The 19,181-nt window shown below is 42.1% G+C and overlaps 1 protein-coding gene across 3 annotated transcripts in view; it reads left to right on the top strand.

The window, feature by feature from the left end:
• The window catches only part of PLD5 (phospholipase D family member 5), a 201,424-nt gene that overhangs the window by 28,196 nt on the left and 154,047 nt on the right, over positions 1-19,181 (top strand). Inside the window, exon 1 of one of the 3 annotated variants that reach the window (XM_064445784.1) lies at positions 14,319-15,127. The exons of the other annotated variants lie outside the window; for them this stretch is intronic. Coding sequence (XP_064301854.1) covers positions 15,125-15,127 — 3 coding nt within the window. The 5' untranslated portion in view covers positions 14,319-15,124. Of the gene's footprint in view, positions 1-14,318; positions 15,128-19,181 lie in introns of those variants that run through there. 3 annotated transcript variants of the gene reach the window in all.

Genomic DNA, 19,181 nt, shown 5'->3' with positions numbered 1-19,181 from the left:
TCAAAATCAGCTGTGTAACAGCAGATTGACAATCTGATATGCATATATATTTTCTTTGAAGCTTTTGGCCATTGGACTAGTAGTTCTGTCCATCAGTCTCCAGAGTGAGATAACCTGTTCTTTCTCAGCAACTTTTTTTATTTTAAAACCATCTATTTGCAGAGTTTGTTGTGAGACTCTAGACTTTTTCATAGGTAGGCGCCTCATACAGATAAGGACAAGGAATAGTCTATCTTGTGATCCTGTGTTAAATGGACATTTTTAAGCTTCGTAAAATGAGTGAAAGAGCTCTTCTGCTGATATCACTGTATTTGCCCACAGTTAGCTTAGGGAAAACTTCAGCGGCACTGTCCCTCTGTCTTTTAAGGAAGCAGCCCATCCCTTAAATCCGTTTTCTCCTTTTTCCAACATGGGTAGGATTTCAGCTAAAGAATTTAGTTCGGAAGCTTGTGCAGTTTCCTGAGAAGCTTTTCAAAGACCTTGTCACTAAAATAACTCTTCCATATTCTTTCTTGTATGCTTAGTTGCAAGTGGTCCAGACTATCATCCGCTGCTATCATCAGTTTTTCAAATGTTCTGTCATTTCCAGAGATGGTTTCTGTTCAGTCATCCCACCAACTGTGGTGTCTTTTCACAAAATGATATCAGGTCTTGCAGGCCATAGTTTTGGTTGGAGAATTACCAGAACATTTACCACTTTTTCAGAAAGTAATTTTCTCAGGGCATCGAGAAAACCTTTGGAGTATGGGAATGTTTGTCCCTGCTATCTTTAAGATTTTGAGTGTCTTTTTCAATCTGTGCTCTAATATTGGTAAGAATTCACACAGAATCACACAGAATGGTAGGGGTTGGAAGGGACCTCTGGAGATCATCTTGTCCAATCCCTCTGCTTGAGCAGGCACACCCAGAGCAGGGGGCACAGGAACGCGTCCAGGCGGGGATTGAATGTCCCCAGGGAAGGGACTCCACAGCCTCCCTGGGCCGCCTGTGCCCCTGCTCTGGCACCCGCACAGGGAAGAAGGTTTTTTTCATCCTCGGGTAGAATTTCCTGTGTTCCAACTTGTTCCCATCACCCCATGTCCTGTCATTGGGCACCACTGAAAAGAATCTGGTCCCATCCTCTTGACACCCACACTTTAGAAAATTAGAAGCATTAATGAGATCCCCCATCAGTCTTCTCTTCTCCAGGCTGAACAAACCCAAGTCTCTCAGCCTTTCCTCATAAGGGAGATGCTCCAGTCCCCTGATCATCTTCGTAGCTCTCTGACGGACTTGCTGAAGCAGTTCCCTGTCCTTAAACTGGGGGGCCCAAAACTGGACACAGCACTCCAAATGTGGTCTCACTAGGGCAGAGGACAGGGGCAGGATAACGTCGCTCGACCTGCTGGCGCAGTCCTTTTAATGCATCCCAGGACACCGTTGGCCTTCTCGGCCACAAGGGCACATTGCTGGCTCAGGGTCAGCTTGTTGTCCACCAGCACTCCCAGGTCCTTCTCAACAGAGGTGCTTCCCAGTAGGTCAGCCCCCGGCCTGTACTGGTGCATGGGGTTGTTCCTCCCCAGGGGCAGGACCTTGCACTTGCTCTTGTTGAATTTCATGAGGTTCCCCTGGGCCCAGCTCTCCAGCCTGTCCAGGTCTCGTTGGATGACAGCACAACCTTCTGGTGTATCAGCCGCTCCACCCAGCTTGGTACTATTAATGAACTTGCTGAGGTTACGCTTTATACACTATTTGGGCATTTTCTTTGGGTTTTTGTTGGCTGCTTGGTTTTAGTTTTTTATTGTTTGGGTTTGTTGGTTTTTTTAGGCAGTTCTTTTTGTGTCTTTCCCACTTTCTTGACTTTTTGCAGTGTGTATAGTGTACTGGCATGATAGTATATGGCTACTTGATAGCATCTGTTTGCTGTTGCTCTTCTGTTTTCACTTTGAATGGCTGGAGACTGTATGTGATATCTAGGGCTTCTTTGACAGCTCATTAGTGCACCTCATATGACTGCCCTTTAGGACTCATTCTTGGGCCAAATCCCACAGCATTTTCCTTCCTTATTCTTCCAAGCCTATTGCTGTCTCCACATTGTATCTTCATAGTTCATCTTTCTCACAGACCTTATAGTGGGGTAAATGGTAGCTCATGGCTTAGGAGTCCAGGTACGTGTTGGCTTTAAGGTATTCCTTGCTGCTGCTGTTTCGATTTCATGGTAAAGGGAATCCTGATCTTGCATATTTCTTTCAGCACTGTGTAGGTCTGTTTCTTGCTCAGCCTGTGTTCGAGATGCATATTTTGTACATCTACGCTTCTCAAGTTTTCACAGATTTGTAGCAGTCATTTTTGTGCTTAATTTCTTGCTCATGGCTCTTTTCATTTGGAGGTGGGTTTAATCAGTGCCACGTGCTTCGTAGTGTCTGGTACCTGAACAAATGCTGGTGCTGTTCAGCTACTTCATTCTTAGTATCAATCCCTTCCCTGAGAACAGGTTGGTGAGGCTCATGTGTTGATTTTTATACTGGATAATATTTGACATTGAGCTAGTTACGTTGGAATAGTTTGGAACTCTCCTGGCCCCGTTGCTTGGGATTGCGCCACCATGTCTGTCGGGTACTGTGTCACCCAGGAATGTGAGTCTTGGCCATCTAGTACCTTTCTGAGCATTTTCTTGTCCGTATGACTTTGTAATAGTATTCTGCTGTGCCTCTGTGTTTCATCTGGAGTTTTCCAGAGCCATCTGTCTCTAGCATGTATCTCTTTATTGGGCACCAACTTTCTGAGGACAGCTTTGGGCATCATGATCAAGGAAGTCCAACAGAAGTAGGTTACCCTTACCTATTGCAGCCCTGAGGTCACACCAAGCCCTGAAGATCTCCTTGGGTGCTGCTCCATGTCTGCACTTCCATCTCCAACTATTCTCAACTTAGTGACAGCAGTTTTGATGTTTCTGCCATTTCTTTCCTCTTCTATCCAAATTTGAGATTGGCGTTAGGCAGAGTACTACAGCAGAATCAAATGTCTTTTATAATTTGGGAAAATTATGATGCTGAAAAGACAGAGGTCCTCAACACCTTCTTCACCTCTCTCTTTACCAACCCTGTTGGGTCCGAGGCTTTGGGAATGAAATTGCCAGTTGATCCAAACACTGACCCACCGCCAGTGAAGGAAGAGTTAGTACGTGTATTATTACAGGAGCTTGACCTCTACAAATCAATGGGCCCTGACGCCATCCACCCGAGGGTGTTGAGAGAGCTGGCTGACATCATTGCAAGGCCACTCTCCATAATCTTTGAGAAGTCATGGAGAACAGGGGATGTCCCAGAGGACTGGAGGAAGGCAAATGTTACCCCTATCTACAAGAAAGGCTCGAGGGAGGATCCGGGTAACTATGGGCCCATCAGCCTTACTTCAATGCCTGGGAAAGCTATGGAACAAATCCTCCTGGGGGCCATCACAAGTCAAATGAAGCACGTGATTGGGAAAAGCCAACTTGGTTTCACTAAAGGCAGATCGTGCTTGACAAACCTGGTGGCCTTCTATGACAAGGTGACTTGCCTGGTTGACATGGGGCAGGTGGTGGACATTGTTTACCTGGACTTCTCCAAGGCCTTTGATATGGTCCCCCGCAGCTTCCTCCTGGAGAAATTGATGCATTATGGCCTAGACAAGTGGTCTGTGCAGTGGGTGGGGAACTGGCTGACAGGCCGCACCCAAAGGGTGGTGGTAAATAGCTCCTTTTCCAAGTGGCAACCTGTCACAAGTGGAGTCCCACAGGGATCAATATTGGGCCCAATGCTATTCAACGTCTTTATAAGTGATCTGGATAATGGGATCAAGTGTAGCCTGGTGAATTTTGTGGATGACACCAAATTGAGTGGGGAAGCAGACACTCCAGAAGGGAGAGCTGCTCTGCAGGGAGATCTGGATAGGCTGGAGGAGTGGGCCAGCAAGAACCTTATGAAGTTCAACAAGGACAAGTGTAAGGTCATGCACCTGGGAAAACATTGTCGTCTGGGAGTGCAGCACAGACTGGGATCCACCTGGATGGAGAGCAGCTCTGTGGAAAGGGACCTGGGGTCCTGGTGGAAAGAAAGCTCAACATGAGTGAACAGTGTGCTGCTGTGGCCAAGAAGGCCAACAGGATGCTGGGTTGCATCAAAAAAGGCATCACCAACAGAGATAAAGAAGTCATTATCCCACTCTACTCAGCACTTGTCAGGCCACTCCTGGGGTACTGTGTGCAGTTCTGGTCCCCGCTATACAAAAAGGATGTGGACAGGCTGGAAGGGGTCCAGAGAAGGGCCACCAAGATGATCAGAGGACTCGGAAGCTGCCATATGAGGATAGGCTGGGAGAGCTGGGTTTGTTCAGCCTTGGGAAAAGGAGGCTCAGAGGGGATCTCATCACCATGTACCAGTACTTAAGGGGTAGCTACAAAGAAGATGGAGACTCCCTTTTTACACGGAGTCACATGGAGAGGGCAAGGGGGAACGATCACAAGTTGCTCTTGGGGAGATTCCGATGGGACATGAGAGGGAAATTTTTCACAGTGAGGACAGTCACCATTGGAATAATCTCCCCTGGGAAGTGGTTGACTCGGCCACGTTAGACACCTTCAAGAGTCATCTGGACAGGGTGCTGGGCCATCTTGTCTAGACTGTGCTCTTCCCAGAAAGGTTGGACTAGATGGTCCGTGAGGTCCCTTCCAACCTGGGATTCTGTGATTCTGTGGAAATTGTATTAAGTGTAACTTCACATGGAAACAACGCTGAATTACATCAACACATCTAATGTTGTTATGTAGGAGGCCAAATAGTGATGTGTGTCTAATGATTAGCTGTTTTTAAAATTGGCTATTTTTCAGTGTATACATTACGTAGGCTTTTTGGATAAAAATCTGTTTTATTAAGCAGCATATATTGTAATCGTTCTTGTTTAGTTTAATTAAGTTAATTCAAGTGGTTGTTCTAAGGTAATGCTACAGTTCTGCGTTTTGCAGTTGTTCGGGCCGGGCGCTATGCTGTACCTCCCCCTCGTGGTGGCAGGGAGCCGGAGAGCGAGGGCCTGGCTCGCAACGCGAAAACGAGAGGTGGATGCGCCGCTTTCTGTCGCCTCTTATGTGCTTGCTTCCCATTCTGATAATGGGCAAGTATTTCTTGAGGAATGGAAGTTACTGGGGGGAATACTGTTCTCTTAACCGTATTTCTCAGTGACAGAAACAGTTTGTTTGCTGATGAGGTGTTATACTGATAGCAATTTCAGTATTTAAAGGCTGTGTCCTATCTTCACTGACATATGAAAGGAAGCAATCTTTTTTTTTTTCTTTTGGCTAAAAACTTAGCATCACGTTCCTCATATCCTCATATCGGGCTTTTTTAGAAACATCTCTTGAGTTACTTTGTGATGGAAGGATGCTTGGCGTGTGTATTCTGTAAACTTGCAAAATAGTGACCTGTGATTAGTGCTCAAAATACAATAGCTCAAACCCTAATCTTCTTTAAATGGGACTCGTTAAAATTCTGCTTCTTGCTTTAGAATATGATTACAGTTGTGTGCTAATTTCAGTGGTTAGATCGAGTAATGCTGTGCTGGTCTGAACTGTGTGGCTGCAGCATGCATAGAAAGAGTGTTGTAATTTCTGTTGCTGATGACAGGAGGTGGAAGTTGCCCACCCTCAGCGCAGCTCTGCACTGCCCTCCTGTGCCTCTCCTCCCCCAGCCATCTCCCCAGGGTGCTGAAGAGGCTCTCCTAGCCCACCTGCCCGCTCCACGGGAAGGAGCGGTGTGAGACGAAGCTCTGCGCAGCAATCTTGGGGCCTGTGGAGGGAGAGGGTCTATTCACTGTCTTTTCCTTCATGAGGTGTGCGGGCAGCCATTCATGTGCACGTAAGAGAGAGATGGATTCAGCTCCATTTTGAGGCTGTCGCCTGGCTGTTTGGGCAACATAGAGGCCTAGGTCTGTGTATGGCTGGAGCTGGGTGGTCCAGTGTGACCCCCTTGGTACAGTGGTTGGCAGAAACAGAGAATCTAGTTATTGTTTCACAGCCCTTGAAGATTGTTTCCTTGGACACTGAATCAATGCACCACAGCAAAATAGAAAGAAATGTTTCCAGGCAGCTGGACTCTGGGAGGCAGCACTCATATGTTTTTTCAGCTGCATCTGATAGATAAGAAGGCTTCTTTTTTTTTCCCTTTTTTTTAAGACAAAATGTTTTTAGTACGATGGCCTTTCTTTTGCAACCGTTCCTACCTTTAACTTATGCTTTCAGGTCTTCACAAAATAATGGGAAAACATTCTTCTGTAACTTGTAAGCAATGTTTGGTCTTGATGACAGTGAAAACCCATCATCCTCTGTGTATTGATACTGCCCACTTAATGAGCAGGCGTCTGCTGTGGATAGGGTCATGCTCTAGTTATGATCTGTGAGCTGGCACATCAGTTTAGGGCTGGGTAGTGCATGCAGTCTTTACGAGAGAGCTAAATGTTCAAGGCCATGTTTCAACCTTTGGTTACTGCTGAGTAGAGTCTCAATTGGTAAGTAGCCTCTTGTGTTCTATAGACGCTGTACCAGTTTTGTAACATCTGAATGTATTTCCACTGTTTTGAAATTACATTCCTTCTGGTATGAGGTCCCAACCTCTACAACCAGAATTTTCTGTAGAAGCTTTCTTTCCTGCAAGGCTGGTAGAGCTTGTTAGTCCTCTATTTTTGCTTCAGAACATCATTTGAAGTATTTGAGGCTGTGCCTTTTATATTAGTCCTCTTAGAGAACAGGATTTTATGACTGGAAAGTCTCATTGATATCAGTGTATGAATTGTATGAGTGAGGGGGTTTCAGGATGTAGCTTGTATGTAAAGTTTCTTGCAAGGTGAGATAATGTTGTGTGGCAGAGCAGGTGGTGTTGTCTTTGATTTTGGTGGTGTTGGTTATTGTTTTTTGTGCTAGCTGTTGATCTGTAGATTCAGCAAACCTTGAAAAGGGACTGGATTGACATACCTTGCTGTTCTGCCCTTCTCCCCTCATCACCCCTATCTCCTCCTTCCTCACTTTCTTTCCTTCTCTTACCAGCAAATTCTGTTTTTTCCTGCAAATTCTGTTGCTTTCCCATGTCACCAATGAACATGATGAGCAGTGAAAAACCAATACTGACATTTATAGTTGTGTCATTCAGCTTTGGAGTTCCTGTGCTGGTTAGATTTTTTGAAGGAATGGAGAATATTTGTGTTTCTCAGCATGTGTTCAGTTGACTTTTTTGGCACATAGAAGTACAGCACTTAACCAGTTTACACTCAGTTTACAGTTTGGATATTATTTCTTTATAACCATGCTGGATAGGGATTTGGGAAAAAACAACTTGATTCTGAAAAAGCAGTTAGGATAATGACAGCCAAAATATACAACTAGCTGACAGGATGTTGGGGACAGGTTATCTTGAAATAATGGGCCCAGTGAAAAGACCCAAGCAAATGGAGGAGGTGCTATCTGAGGTGCAGTCTTGACATTTATTATATGACAGTAATCCCACAGTAAAATAAAATAGGAATACAGTTCTTGTTCCTGCGGAGTAGTAGGTGTTGTGGATCTGGTCATCTGCCAGACTTCTATACAGAAAGGTAGAAAGCACAGGGTTACACACTGCTGTAACCATTCTCCTGTCTTGCATAGCGATCTCCGTATTGTCGCTGCACTTTTTACGAGCATTTCTTCTTGCTCTAAGCTTTTAACAATAAAATTCAGAATTCTGTTGTTTAAGTTCATCTGGCTAAGACAGGCTAAACTCTGTACGGAAAGTTTTTGGGCTTGGATTTTCAGCTACTTGGGTGCCTTAAGATATCTTGAAAAGTCTTATTGTGTTCTGCTCTGGCTTACTGCTTTCCCATTCCTGGTGAAGTGGAATATCCTTAAAATGAGAAAAGTGCATGTTAATATTCTGTATAGATGCCAACTATCATTAGACCTTTCCTGAGAGTGAAGATTTTTGAAAAGGAATGGGAAAAAATACGTACTTAAAAAATACCAAATTATCTAAAAATTTGAAGTCTTTTGTTGATAAATTTCCTATTTTGTGTAGGTGTCTGAGGTTTTGTATCTGTCTTGGTTGCTGACTTTTAGATTTCCTGCAGACGTATGTAACCTAATTTATCTTCGTTCTGCAAACTCAAAGAATATTGCATGCTTTTGTCTTATTATCATTAGAGCTGTGATTTAAACTATTTATAGCAAGCTGTCCATAGGCCTTTTCATTATTTATTACAACCTATGGAGAGATGATGCTTCATAATGCTAGGGACAATTTGGACAGACTTCAGAGTACCCCAAGAAAGCCATAACTGCGTGTCCCTTCAGCTTTGTGGTATCTCAAGCAAATCCAATGTGGCTCAACAATTCTGCATTTGAATTTATCAGGACCTTTCATCTAATGAAAAATTGAAATATTTTGTTTTTTCCATCCTGTCTTCAGACAGCAATCAAATGCCAAAATAAAAGAAATTTGCCAGGACAAAAATTCAGTTTTTGATTGGTTGCTTTATGTTTGGTATCTCTTAATACAGCTGTTCAGTTGTTGCAGATTGAGGGCTCTAGTGTGAAGGTTTACATGCTGCAAAGGACACTAATGTATGAAATAGAGTAGATCTGGCAATGCAAGTTATTTTAATCAAAAATAGATTACTTTTAACCCAACTTCAATTTTCAGCCTTACTGTGCGTTCCTTGATCTTTTAGAGCATTGAAGGACTTCCTTATGTCATTGCTTAAGAAAAACTGTCTAAATTGTTTTTTTTAATTATGTGGTCTGGTAGCTACATTTCTACAGGTGTCTAAAGAATGTCATCAGACGCCTTTGAGATCTTTGTTTTTATTTTTGAAATAACCTCTGAAGCATGGGGCTTCTGATCACAGTTAATCTGCTGAGAGGGGTAAAGTCTGGCAATATATACCTGCCCCTGCATGAAAGGGTTGTAAGTAGTCAGTAAGGATTAAATTAAAGCTTTTAACTGAAACTTGGGAGAAAAATGGTTTCTTCTTATAAAGAGGAGAAATTCTAGACCTGTCCAAAAAATTTAAGCTCTCTTTTCTTGTGGATCCTTTAAAAATTGAGTGGGGCTGGGGAGGGATTTAATCTTTAAGGCTAAAGTAGATGTAAAAGTTGAAGTTCACATTTAAACTATTGCAGTTATACCAGTATGCAATTCCTTCCTTTGGTGGACTCTCCTTTGTGTGTGTGTGTGTTAGAAGGAGTTTAAAGTAAGTTAAAAAGGTGGCTTTCTCTTGAAGCAAGAGTGCTAACCTAAGTGAGTTAACTTGAAGGATTGTTTTTTTTTCCTGCCTGTATAGTTGTATTGATAGTGCTTGTCCTGTATAGACATGTGTTTTGGTTGAATTTAAGAGATATTTGCACTTGAATTTAGGAAGTGTGTGTTTCAAATATGAGAAGACCACGACAGAATTCTCTCTGAAATTTGCGTGCATTCAATTAATTCTTAACTGTTCAGTAAAAAAATGGAAGCATTCTGACTTCATTTACTGAAAGACAGGGTTGAAAATTGCTTGCATGTATGCATAGGGCCATATCACCCTCTTCCATACACACTTTGTGTAGAAACATACAGGGGCAACACTTGGATACATGTCTTCATATTCAGCATCCCAATCACTGTCCCACTAGATATCTTATGTGACTATAAGGGTTTCAGAAATTTCAAGGATTGCAGGAAAGTTTTGCACAGACCAGCAAGATGGCTGAAAATACTCTGATGGAAAAGTTATTTCCAAAAAAAGCAAACCTCTGAAGCCTGATTCATTGCAATTGAATTGTTTCTCTGAATTGTCTGTTGGGTCTGCTGATGGAGCTGCTACTGATTCCTTGATGGGAATCTCATTGGCAGTCTGACTAATGTGGCTGTATGAGTTGTTGCTGAAGCTCCAGTGTGCACTGGGCATTTCCCAGTGCATCTCCTGCTCCCTCCATGCTGCTGAAACTACTCAAGGCAAAGTCTCTGTAGACAGCCTTCTGGTCAAACAGTGAAAACAGTGCTCTATACTGATTTTCTTTATCCTGTAAGCTACTTTGCATACTGTTGCCCATTTTCTTCCTGAAATGTTGTCTCTCCTGGCTTCATAGAACCTCTTTTGCCTATTTTTTCCTGTCCTAACTTCTTAGTTCTTCTTTCAGTGCCTCTTTCCACTTCATCTTGCTATGTTTCTTAGAGGCTGAATCATGGTCCCTTTCTTTTATTTACATTAGATAATCTCATTTGTGAATACAAATCAAATTCATCTTTATCATGATGCCTTGCAAATGAATTTCTTTATTCCAGACCTTTCTTCTTCAGCCAGAACTGAAGAGAACTTCTTGTGGCTATTCAGCTAGATATCAACAGCTCCACATGGCTAAAACAGACCTCCTGTAGACTCTTGTGTACCCTTGTCACTCTGGAAAACAATATAATCCTGCCATGGCGTCCATAACATACCATTTATTACTTTCATAGAATCATAGAATGGTTTGGGTTGGAAGGGATGTTTAAAGGTCACCTAGTCCAACCCCACTGTAATGAGCAGGGACATCTTCAACTAGATCAGGTTGCTCAGAGCCCCGTCCAACCTGACCTTGAATGTTTCCAGGGGTGGGGCATCGACCACCTCTCTGGGCAGCCCACTCCAGTGTTTCACCACCTTCATCTTAACACGTTGTTTCCTTATATTGAGTCTGAATCTGCCCTCTTTAGTTCAAAACCATTACCTCTTGTCCTATCACTACAAGCCCTTCTAAAAAGTCTGTCCCCATCTTATAAGTCCCCTTTAGGTAGTGAAAGGCCACAATAAAGTCTCCATCCAGCCTTTTCTTCTCCAGGCTGAACAACCCCAGCTCTCTCAGCCTTTCCTCATAGGAGAGGTGTTCCATCACTCTGCTTGCTTGTATGGCCCTCCCCTGGACCTGCTCCAACAGGTCCATGTCTGTCCTGTGCTGAGGGCTCCAGAGCTGGACGCAGCACTGCAGGTGGGGTCTCGCCAGAGCAGAGCAGAGGGGCAGAATCACCTCCCTTGACCTGCTTTTGATGCAGCCCGGGATACGGTTGGCTTTCTGGGCTGTGAGTGCACATTACTAGTTCATATCCAGCTTTTCACCTACCGGTACCCCAAGCCCTTCTCCTTAGGGGTGCTCTCAGTCTCTTCACCCCCCAGCCTGTATTGATCCTGGGGGTTGCCCCGACCCAGGTGTAGGATCCTGCACTTGGCCTTGTTGAACCTCATGAGTTTCACACAGGCCCACTTCTCGAGCTTGTCCAGGTCCTTCTGGATGGCATCCCATCCCTCAGACATGTCAACCACACCACTCAGCTTGGTGTCATCTGCAAACTTGCTGAGGGTGCACTCGATCCCACTGCCAATGCCATTGATGAAGATATTAACCAGTACTGGTCCCAGTACAGACCCCTGAGGGACACCACTTGTCACTGACATCCATCTGGGGACTGAGCCATTGACCACTACCCACTGGATGTGACCATTCCACCAATTCCTCGTCCACTGAACAGTGCACCCATCAAACTCATAATTCTCCAATTTAGAGAGAAGGATGTTGTGGGGGACTGAGTCAAAGGCCTTACAGAAGTCTAGAGAGATGATGTCTGTAGCTCTTCCTTTGTCCACTGATGTAGTCACTGCATTATAGAAGTCTACTAGGCTGGTCAGCCAGGACTTGCCCTTGGTGAAGCCATGCCAGCTGCCTTGAATCACCTCCTTGTCCTCCATGTACCTTAGCATAGCTTCTAGGAGGATCTGCTCCATGATCTTCCCAGGCAGAGATGAAGCTGACAGGTCGGTAGCTCCCAGGGTCCTCCTTTCTACCTTTTGTAAAAATGGGACCAATATTTCCCTTTTTCCAGTGACCAGGGGCTTCATTTGACTGGTGTGAATTTTCTAATGTTGTGGAGAATGGCTTGGCAACTACATCAGCCAATTTCTTCAGGACTCTGGGATGCATCTCATCAGGTCCCATAGACTTATGTATGTTCAGGTTCCTCAGGAAGTCACGAACCTGATCTTTTCTTACAGTGGGAGGGACTTTGCTCCCCCAGTCCTTGTGGTCCATCCACTCAAGAGGTGAGGGCAGAGAGGTTGCTAGTGAAGACTCAGGCAAATAAGTTGTTGAGTACCTCATCCTTCTCCTCTTCCATTGTTACCTATTTGCCAGTCTTGCTCATTGCAGGGGTATGCTTCCTTTGACCTTCCCTTTCTGGCTAACGTACCTGTAGAAGCTCTTCTTATTCTCTGCATCCCTTGCCAAGTTCAGCTCTAGCTGCACTTTGGCCTTCCTGACCCCATCCCCACACTACCAGACAGTATCCCTATACTTTTCCCAGGATACCTGTCCCTGCTTCCATTGGCTATGCATTTCCTTCTTGCCTTCTAGTTTGACCAGCAGGTCTGGACTCATCCATGCTGCACTCTTGCTTTCCTTTCCTGATTCCTTACTCCTGGGGGCTGAGAACTTTTGCATTCTATGGAAAGCGTCCTTAAATATCTGCAGCTCCGTTCTGCTCCCTTGTTCCTGAGGGCAGTTTCCCAGGGGTTCCTATTGACTAATTCCTTGAAGAGCTGGAAGTTTGCCTTCCTAAAATTCAGGGTCCTGCCTTTATTCTTCACCTGACCCATATCTCTCAGGACTGCGAACTCCACCAGTGCATGATCATTGCAGCCCAGGCTGCCTTCAGTCTTGATGTCCCTGATTAGGTCACTTGCATTGATGATGAACAGGTCCAGTGTAGCATCCCCGCTGGTAAAGCTGTCTATTATCTGGCTCAACAAGTTATCTTCAATGCATTCCAGGAGTCTCCTGGATTGCCTATAGCTTGCTGTGCTACTTTTCCTCAGATGTTGGGGTGGTTGAAGTCCCCCAGTAGGAGGAGAGTCTGTGAGCCTGATGCCTCCTGTAGCTGGATTAAGAAGGCTTCATCAGTAGGCTCCCCTCGACTGGGCGGCCTGTAGTAGACACCAACCACAAGGTTCCCTTTGTTGCCTTGGTCTCTGATTCTTATCCATAAGCTTTCAACCTGCTCATGGCTATTCTTCAGAGACAGCTCTTCACACTCTATCCATTTCTTAATGTAGAGGGCAACACCTCTATCCCTCCTTCCTCATCTGTCCCTTCTGAACAGCCTGTAGCCATCAAGAGCTGCACTCCAGTCATGGGACTGATCCCACCAACATTCAGTAGTGGCAACTAGGTCGTAGCTTTCTAGCAGCACAGTGGTTTCCAGCTCCTCCTATTTGTCGCCCATGCTGCATGCATTGTTGTAGAGGCACTTCCCCTGGGCTATTGGCTGTGTCATCTTCCATGCCTTAATTCCTTTGAGGTATTTCAACAGGTGTTTCCCTGTTGGCTTCTATTACATCAGGAGGCTGGCTCACCTCCTGAAGACCGTGTGCTGCAGTGTATCCAGCACATCTCAGAGCAACAGGCTGAGGGCCCTCACTAGCACCCCATCCCTCTAACCTTGGCATGTCATCCCACAGCTTGTCATGGGCACGCCTGATATTATCCTCCTTCCTGTTCAAGTCTAGTTTAAAGCTCTGTCAATAAGCTTGTGAGCAAGAACTTTGTTCTATCTCTAAGTTCAGAAACAACATAGTCACTCTTATTGATGACTAAATCTTATTTCTCTATGTAATTTCTTAAAATAAGTTCATTACTGTTTCAACAAACAATTAAAACTTCCATCCAGCTCTTCCTCACATTTTAAACAAGCTTGCCAATTAGTCCAGCATCCTTTCCCCTGCTTTCTTCAGGTCAGTCCTGCACTTTCATACCCATTAAAACAGATTCAATGAAAATCACTTTTGTATCGTTGTGCGAAGAGGAGAAAGGTATGAGCATCTTTTCTGAATTTCTTTTCCTTCCCTGCACAGGGCATGATCTTAACTTTTCTGCACTTCTATAACTCTTAGTTATTGCAGAAGCATCACTCCATCCTCTTTCATTCATTCCTTACAATTTCAGGCTCAGTTTTGTGCTCTCTTAGTACAGTGATATGTTTGCTCCTTGAAAGCATCTCCAGGGTAGTCTCCATAGCCTCTTGATGACCCTTTCTGTAAAACTTCTTTATTGTGATGCCCCAAAAGCTTGGAAATTGTAGAGGTTGCTTGGATATTACCCTAGGTACCTATCAAACTAGCCAGTATTGTCTGATTCGGTTCCTTCTGTCTCCTCCTTTGTCACCTCTTACTGTGTTCCTTGATGGCAAGGTCCATGGAGTCAGGAATGTCTTTGTCCTTTTGTCACTGAGAACATTAAGAGAGTTATAATATTAAATAAGTTATTAATCATTCAGCATTGCAGAGAAAATTTCTGGGGTGTTTATTCTTGAGAGGGGTGGAGGTAGAAGTGTGTAGCAGAAGTGCCAGTTGATCGTTTCATCCCTTTGGAACTACTTACCGCCTTATTTTCACAAGGGAAAAGTGTTTTTTGGTTTAGGTGTTTTTTGTTTGTGGTTTTTTTTGTTTTGTTTTTTTTTTTTTTTAAGCCAACAATGAACATCCACATTGCAAATAAAAGATGCTCTTAGCTAATCTGAAGGGGCATTTGGCTGCCTCACAAAAACACTGTGTATTTTGGCAAAGTTAGGAGCTTTGGCTTGGGAAGATCCATGTTTGGAATAACAGGGTGTGTTGCAAGTCAAAATTCAGGTATCTTGGCAGAGATGTGTGCTTAATCTGGCACGATGCCTTTCTGCACTGAGCCTAGCTGTAGCAAGTGCTAAAGTCCCTTGTGAACAATATATGAATCTCATTTTGGAAAAAAAAAAAAAAAAGAGGAGGAGGGGAGAGGGAGCCAGGATTAATTTTAACATTTTGTGGATATAAAAAACAAGTATCAAGAAGCAAAACATTTCCATGAAGCATTCGCTGTGAAAATTCTGCAACTTCTTGTTGCAAACCTCTTTATCGCTTGGATTGGCTGATTTCCAGAGCATCAAGGCTGGGAATTGAGGGACTGAAATATAATCAGTGGTGATACATTTTAACCACATAAAACATTCCCTGCTTCCAAAGCCTCCGGTGTCTCTAGTAAGCAGTGCAACAGCAACAGCTCCTTGCTGCTGGACTCCAGAGACAGGCAAGATATTGGATCAGAATGGTAAGAAGCTCTTTACTTTTCACCAGATCTAGATTATTACTTTGAAAAGAATGTTTAAAAGATGATGATTAAATTAGTAGGGATTGGTATTTACACCAAGAAAACAGTGTGTAAGATACAGTGGCATTATCAATGTTTTGCTGGAAGAGATCAGCAGAGCAAGTTGGTGACAAATATCTTTGGCACTGAACATGTTGTGCAGCATATATAAAATCTTTTAAAATTGGGAAATGCTGCTGACTAGTATTTGATGTAGAATGTAAGCCTGTCTACTTATTGTAGAAGGACAGCTGCATGGGCTTTTAAAATAATTTTGCATTAATAACCACTGACAGACTTTATACATACAAATATAAATAAATATATGCTGATTGCATATGCAGGCTGTATGTTTATGTATTTTCTTTTGTTGGGGTTTTGTTTTTGTTTTTTTGAAAGAAGCGGAAGTGCTCGGTTCCATACCTTTTGACTTTTAGGAAGCTATGAAGTTTTTATTTTTCTGGGTTTTCAATCCATAAAGACCTTTTAGTCACACTGTGTTTCTCTAGTCTAATTGTTTGGTGGGAAAAATAACTGAGGAAAACTTTTTAGCATAGCGATTTTATTCTTTGTAACAATTTAAATATTCTGATCTAAATATCAAAACAATAGAAGTAGAATATAGAACATATAAATATAAAATCTGAAATTATTGGAAATTGATAGCAATGCTATTAGTAGTTTAAACAATGCCTGAAGATACAATAAAAATATTCTTATTAACAGTTCTCTAGGTATTAAAGAATAGAAGGGGGGATGCAAATCTTGGGAGTATTTACTCCCAAGACTCATTGTCAAGACTGGTTTGTTGTTTGTTTTTTGTTGTTTTTTTTTTTTTTTAACTGAAATATGCATCAAGCCCAATCTCCTGTATGGGAACTCAGTCATTCATTTTAAGTGCATACGAAGTCCAGGAATACATTGATTATGAAACTACTGTACGTCAGGGTGAAAAGAAAACAAATTACTAAATAAGTCTGAAGAGTACTGAAATATGCTTACTTGACAGCCCAGCTGATGTGTGGGAAATTATTCTCTTTGTGATTCAAATGGAAGAGGAGATTTTTAAAAGAGCAACTATGGGAGTTTGAAAAGTGTACAGCAAATGTGAAACTATGTCTGATTTGTTTTATCTTTCTTGTGTATTTGTTGTTGCTCAGCATCAAAATTAAAATGCAAAAACTAAAACTATCACTGAGAGCTTTCTGATCTTTCTAAGTGATTTCACTGAGTGGCAAAAAAATTAAATACTAAAGTACAGTAAATAATAAATAGTGTTATCTTGGCCTATATATTCCAGGTTATGACTGTAAATACACTTTAGTGTGTTAAAGATTTATATTTTCCTTCTCAACATGCAGCATAGATTACAAAATCAATGATTGAAAGGCAACCAGACTCTAAGCTTCTTGGAAAGATGTTTAGTACGAATCTAGGCATGGTGGTTGTTATTATTCTCATTATTATTATTATTACTATTTTCTTGACAAAATTCCCAATATTGAGAATCCATTAAATACTACTGTGGTACTGAAGAGACTTCAATATATTGTTGTTTCTTGTCAGTAAAGAATGTGCTCATAGTTAGTATTATCCTGTATGTAAATTTTACTACAGGAAAACACTGGAGACAGGAGATCTGGCTGCTTTTCCCCATTGTAAACACAGAGCTTAACTAATAATAGATGAGGTTGTATGTATTTCCAGGTGTGTGATTCTTTGTTCCTATATAAGTCAAATACAGATACGCTTTAGGAACAGCAAATTAAGGAAAACGTTTCCTTCTAGAAACATAATGCTTGTGTACTGCCACATACTTGCTCTTGATGAAGTTTAAGTGAAAGTAAACTTGCATCGTGCCCTGCTTGATGTGGATTAGTTAGGTAACCAGTGCAGGCAGTTCCCAAGGGGTCTGTTTCTTTCAGTTTGGATTGCCCAGGCAAGAGTCTTGCATATATTGTTGTTGGGGGGGGGGGGAGGGGAAGAGCACGTCCCCACCCTTCCCCCCCACAAAAGGTGAACCCTTAGTAGTAATCAGCTGTGTAATAAATGGCACAGCTAGTCCAAAGGAAACAGTCTCTTACTTATGATTTTTAAATTATATGATTTCTTTCAGAATGTAAATACTAAATGGTCTTAAACAAGTCAGAACTGCAAGCTGTCAAATGCTTTAGATATCCAGGTTTAACGATTCAAAGTGTTTTTTCAAAGTCTAAGGAACAAAAGCAAAATTACAAGTAATGTACCAGCCTTACCTGAAAAATTAGAAAGTTGTAAACGTTACTATCACAGTGCTGAATTCTAACAATTCTATCGTCTAGGATTAGTGCAAGAGATGCTGGGTATGGCAGAGTTTGTTTTAAGTGTCTTTCTGATGCAGAGTTTAAAAAAACCTACTCAACAATTGGATGCATCATTCATCCAAATTAATTTAGGTTAAATATTTTTTTAATCCCCATGACTGACTAAATAGAGGACTGATAATCTGCCTGAAAATGTAATCCTGTATTTAAAGACGTATACTATAAATGTAAACTATGTAGTTTATATGTAATATAAAGTATGTTTAAGGAAGGGAAAAAGAGCTTTGTATCTTCTATGAATTGATTCAAGACTTAAACAGTAAAACCTGAGAATATTATTTAGTTTTTTGCTTAGTTCTCCTGCCAATTTTTTTGGCAAAATATAGTTTTTTCTTTCACAAGTAATCATGCTGGCTCTCAATACTACTGCTGAAAAAGCATTGAAGTATTTAGTCAGATGAAATCTGATGCAGTACAGCTTTGGTGAAATCACAGGTTTTGTGAGCGTATTTAGTACTAACTCACACGCCTCAACTGACTTTTGGCACAGTTTGGTTCAGGTGATATATCATAGCTGTGTGACAGGCTGTTTACCACACCAGTAAGTCTGTGCACCATTCTAGAGTGAAATGCACACTTGCATGCTCCATAGATATTGTTTGTGAAGGACAAAGATAACCCTTTGCTCTTTAATTGAAATGTAATGTTGGAATATCTCCAGGTATATATTAGAGTTTATTCACAATGAAATAAGCTTGTGTTTTGAAATCTCAGCATCCGTGTGTATGGAGCCTGGATACTTTCCGTGAACAAAATATGACAGCAAGCAAGGTTTATGCAAGGATTCTTAAACTGGAATGGTTTTGTGGTGGTGGTTTATTTTTTTAAGCCATTTTCCTTTTGATTCATTATCAATATACTCTGTAGATCAGGTTTTGCTCACTGAAATTCAGCTTTTAAACTCTGCCATTATACTGGCAGTACAACTTAAAATGAGTTGCTTCCAGGAAGTTATAAATTATTTGCTGTGGTTTGCATAATGTATTAGCATGTCTGCTGCATCTGTGTTCAAGACAGGGTGTTTTTTTTTTCCATCATCCATGTGATATACAAAGAAACTATTAAAAAGGGATGCTTTTAACATTAGTCTGTCCTACTGGCTTTTATCCTGTCATAGCATCAAAAAGGAATGTTGGGGAAAATAAAGGTGGGGGAAAGGTCAGTCTGGACTCTAGGTGAAATAATTGATGGAAGCAGCTTCCTGAGAAATAGAGCTAAAGTGAGAAGGTGGCTGGATAATACGTATTTTTCTGTGTCTGGTTAACGTTTGTATTGCAGCATTTGCAGTGCTTTGAAATATTGGGACAAAATTCTGTTGCCCATATATCTTACAACTCTCATAGCAATGTGATATTTTGCTGCACACAATTGTTCTTATACTTCATGACCATATTGAGAATACTGAAAACATTTAAGGTTGACACTTACTGTGGACCTTTTCAATAAAAAAGGTTTGGAGAAAACAAAAAGGTAGACAACTTTATACCCATTTGATAGTGTGCAGATGTAAGAAGAGCCAGTTACGGAGTTGTGCCCTGAAGGATATGTTTCCAACGCTTGTATAAGGAGTATGCTCCAGTCAGAGCTGGAGCTGCATAATATGTGGTAGTGGGAGACGTGGTGCACAGTTTGGCTCTTTTCCAGGCCTGCTC

Source organism: Phalacrocorax carbo, chromosome 3, assembly GCF_963921805.1.
Source record: "Phalacrocorax carbo chromosome 3, bPhaCar2.1, whole genome shotgun sequence".
Taxonomy (NCBI): Eukaryota; Metazoa; Chordata; class Aves; order Suliformes; family Phalacrocoracidae; genus Phalacrocorax; species Phalacrocorax carbo.
Note: the sequence above shows the minus strand (reverse complement) of the source record. Positions and strands in the feature narration are given on the sequence as shown.